General features: G+C 33.7%; 1 protein-coding gene across 1 annotated transcript; it reads left to right on the forward strand.

The window, feature by feature from the left end:
• The first annotated feature begins 217 nt into the window (after positions 1-217).
• Positions 218-1,725, forward strand: LOC112723560 (probable small nuclear ribonucleoprotein F). The gene is made up of 5 exons (XM_025774970.3): positions 218-330; positions 439-526; positions 627-664; positions 779-843; positions 1,250-1,725. The coding sequence occupies exons 1-5, from the start codon at positions 325-327 to the stop codon at positions 1,317-1,319; spliced, it is 267 nt and encodes an 88-aa protein (XP_025630755.1). The 5' UTR covers positions 218-324; the 3' UTR covers positions 1,320-1,725.
• Positions 1,726-3,070: the final 1,345 nt, after the last annotated feature.

Raw genomic sequence — 3,070 nt, forward strand, 5'->3', positions numbered from 1 at the left:
AATCAAGGGAGTAATTAAACCTGTTTTTTATATACAACAAGTAGTACTTTTGCAATATGAAAATAGTGAAATAAAAATATTTAAAAGTAATTGCATTTTTTTTCAAGTTTCAAGTTGGCATTCTTAATGGGCTACAGAAATTGAAGACAATTGCAAAGTTGCCAAGGCCCATTAAATCTACAAGCCCAAGCCCAGTACAGTTCTCACAAAAATCATAGTATTGTTTATCCCTCTTTTTGGTTCATTAAACCCTAACTTCAGCTGCCGTTGCCACCATCGTCAGCCATTGTTGCCGCGTTTCAGGTTTTGCGATCTCCTCCTCCAATGGCGGTGAGTAACTTCCTCTATCATCCCTTTAATCTTCTTCTATGTATTTCATTAACTCTAGACCACACTCCTTGAACTCACGCGGTCTTTGTTGCACACTGAAATTTGCAGACTATACCAGTGAATCCGAAGCCTTTCTTGAACAATTTGACTGGAAAGCAAGTTATTGTTAAATTGAAGTGGGGAATGGAATACAAAGGTATGCTCCTTTTTTTTCTCTTTCAAATTTTTCTACTGTTATCGGAAATACTTTAAAGCATGATTTTAATCATCTAGTGGTTATGTTGTTTTTTCTCCAGGTTATCTTGTTTCAGTTGATTCCTATATGAATTTGCAGGTGCATTTTCTGAATCATTCCCTATTTTGTTTGCTCTTGTATAGTTTACTCATGTTAGGGTTCTTAGTTCCTAGCTACTGACATTGTTTTTTGTGTGGATGGATCTCTTTGTAGCTTGCCAACACTGAAGAATACATTGAGGGACAATTTACCGGAAACTTGGGAGAAATTTTAATCAGGTATGTGTTCTATCCAGATTTTGTATATGTTGATGCATTTCCTTGTTTTGCTATAGCACATATATATTAGTTTGAATAAATTATCATTTGTATCATGAAAGATACAAACGCTGACAGATGTATCCATATAAGAATAAAACGATGTGTAACCAACGTTTGGGTACTCTTGGCACACGGAAGTCATCTTCCGTGGTTATAATTGTCGTTTTATTGTTATATGGGTACATTTGTTAGCATCTGTATCTTTTATGGGTACAAATGGTAATTTATTCATATTAGTTTTATCTGTGATTATGAGTTGTGACTTTGTCATGAAAATGAAATTGCTGTGGCCTGTTTGATTTGTGTTTGACTAAACCTCTTGAATGGAAATAAGTATGCTTTGTTCTATTATTTTTATTTCTAGATGTAACAATGTTCTCTACCTTCGTGGTGTGCCTGAGGATGAGGAAATTGATGATGCTGCAGAAGACTAGAATGATAAAATTATCTCATTGTTATAACATAATTAGAGACCTCTTAAATTCAGGTTGTGTATTTATGTGTAGAGATTTGGATCAATATAGGTTGCCTATGTTCTGCTTGTTTAGACCTCTTGATTTCTACTGTTTTGAATTTGATTTTTCCTAGTTTGAAAAAGTTGAAGTAGTGGTCTGATCTGGTCTGGTGCTGCTATGCTTTCTTCTTGAATGTTGCTGCATAGTTGGATAGTCATGTTCTCTGGAAAGTGAGGTCTTTCTTATAAATGTTCAGGCTTGTATATTGGGTTAAAGTTTTGTGTGATGATAAGTGATAACCCATATTCCATTGACAATGTGGTATATAACCTTGCCGTTAGAGGTTTTGGAAAGGTAAATGCTAGAACTGATATTGATTTCTAAATTGACTCTCTTGATTCTATGATAGGTGTTTTATGTTTATCACTATTGGTCGTTAGTAATTTCATTTTGTAGCCATCAGATTCTTGCGATGCGGTAATAATTTATTGAAACGCATTAATAACAGAGCTAAAATGTCTGCTAGGCATTTTCAAACATCCATCGTCATTCTAAGCTAATGAATAAGTTTTGAGAGAAACTTATTTTATTTCGGGATTAATTACGTTTTTACTTGCAATTATCTCTCTTAAGTATGATAATAAATAATTGGGAAAGTAGAAGGAACCAATGGAATATTTGTACAATGTGTATAATGGAAGTTTAGGGAGTATTAGAGATATAACCATTAGTGTTACCTTTTCCCCATCAGCGTAAGCTTCTGGGATGAGTGGTATCATGACATGATATTAGAGCTCTAGATCCGAAAGGTCAAGAGTTCGATTCTTGGTGAATCGTAAATTTTTGGGATGAGTGGTTTTATGATATGAGATGTTTATTATCCCTAATACCCAGATGGTTATTCCGGATATTATGGGTGATGTTCATTTTGTAACTCATATAGCCATTGTACACATTGTACAAATATTTTATTGGGCTTAGTAGGACTCTAAATAATTATTTGTACAACATAGCTTAAATCAAGCCGAAGTATTGAGAAAGAAAAATAAATTAATTAATTAAAACAATGAAAATCATGTTCATGGCGTGGTATCTAGTATCTACCAACTACCAAGAAAATAAAAGTGAATGGTTTGGTAAGGATTAAGACTGATCGCAATATCTTATGGGGTGTGCGCCATGCTGGGCCAGTAGCTGTGTCGTTCACATTTCTTTTTTCTTTTTTCTTTTTTCATAAAACAACATATTTTGTTTTATAAACTTAGTGGCCATTTTCTCAAAGTGGTATTGAGGTTCCATAATGCTGGTAGGAATGTTTGGTAGGTTTATAAACCGTAACTTAACAGAATCCTCTAGCAGCTTCTATGGCTTTCGACGTGATTATTGATCTTTAAGTGTTAACAATGTTTGGTGAAAAAGCTTGGGGGATGATTATTTGAAAGAAAATAATTCTTCTTTGTAGAAATATTAAGGGGGGACCAAACTTATATGTTATATCGGTTCTACTGTCACACCAGAGGTGTAAAACAACAAAGAAAAAATCTTACATTGACAATATGAATGTAATTAAATGTAATTAAGAATGATTAGACTTAGGAGTATATTCTTTGTCGGCAATTTAGGCAGTAACGTTAAAGCAGAAGCGCACCGCTTTAGCCATTAAGAGAGTGAAGAAATATTATCCTGTAATTTAATAACTGTTAATATTTTCACAATACATTGTGTAGTTG

The sequence above is a fragment of the Arachis hypogaea genome, chromosome 11, assembly GCF_003086295.3.
Source record: "Arachis hypogaea cultivar Tifrunner chromosome 11, arahy.Tifrunner.gnm2.J5K5, whole genome shotgun sequence".
NCBI classification, from domain to species: domain Eukaryota; kingdom Viridiplantae; phylum Streptophyta; class Magnoliopsida; order Fabales; family Fabaceae; genus Arachis; species Arachis hypogaea.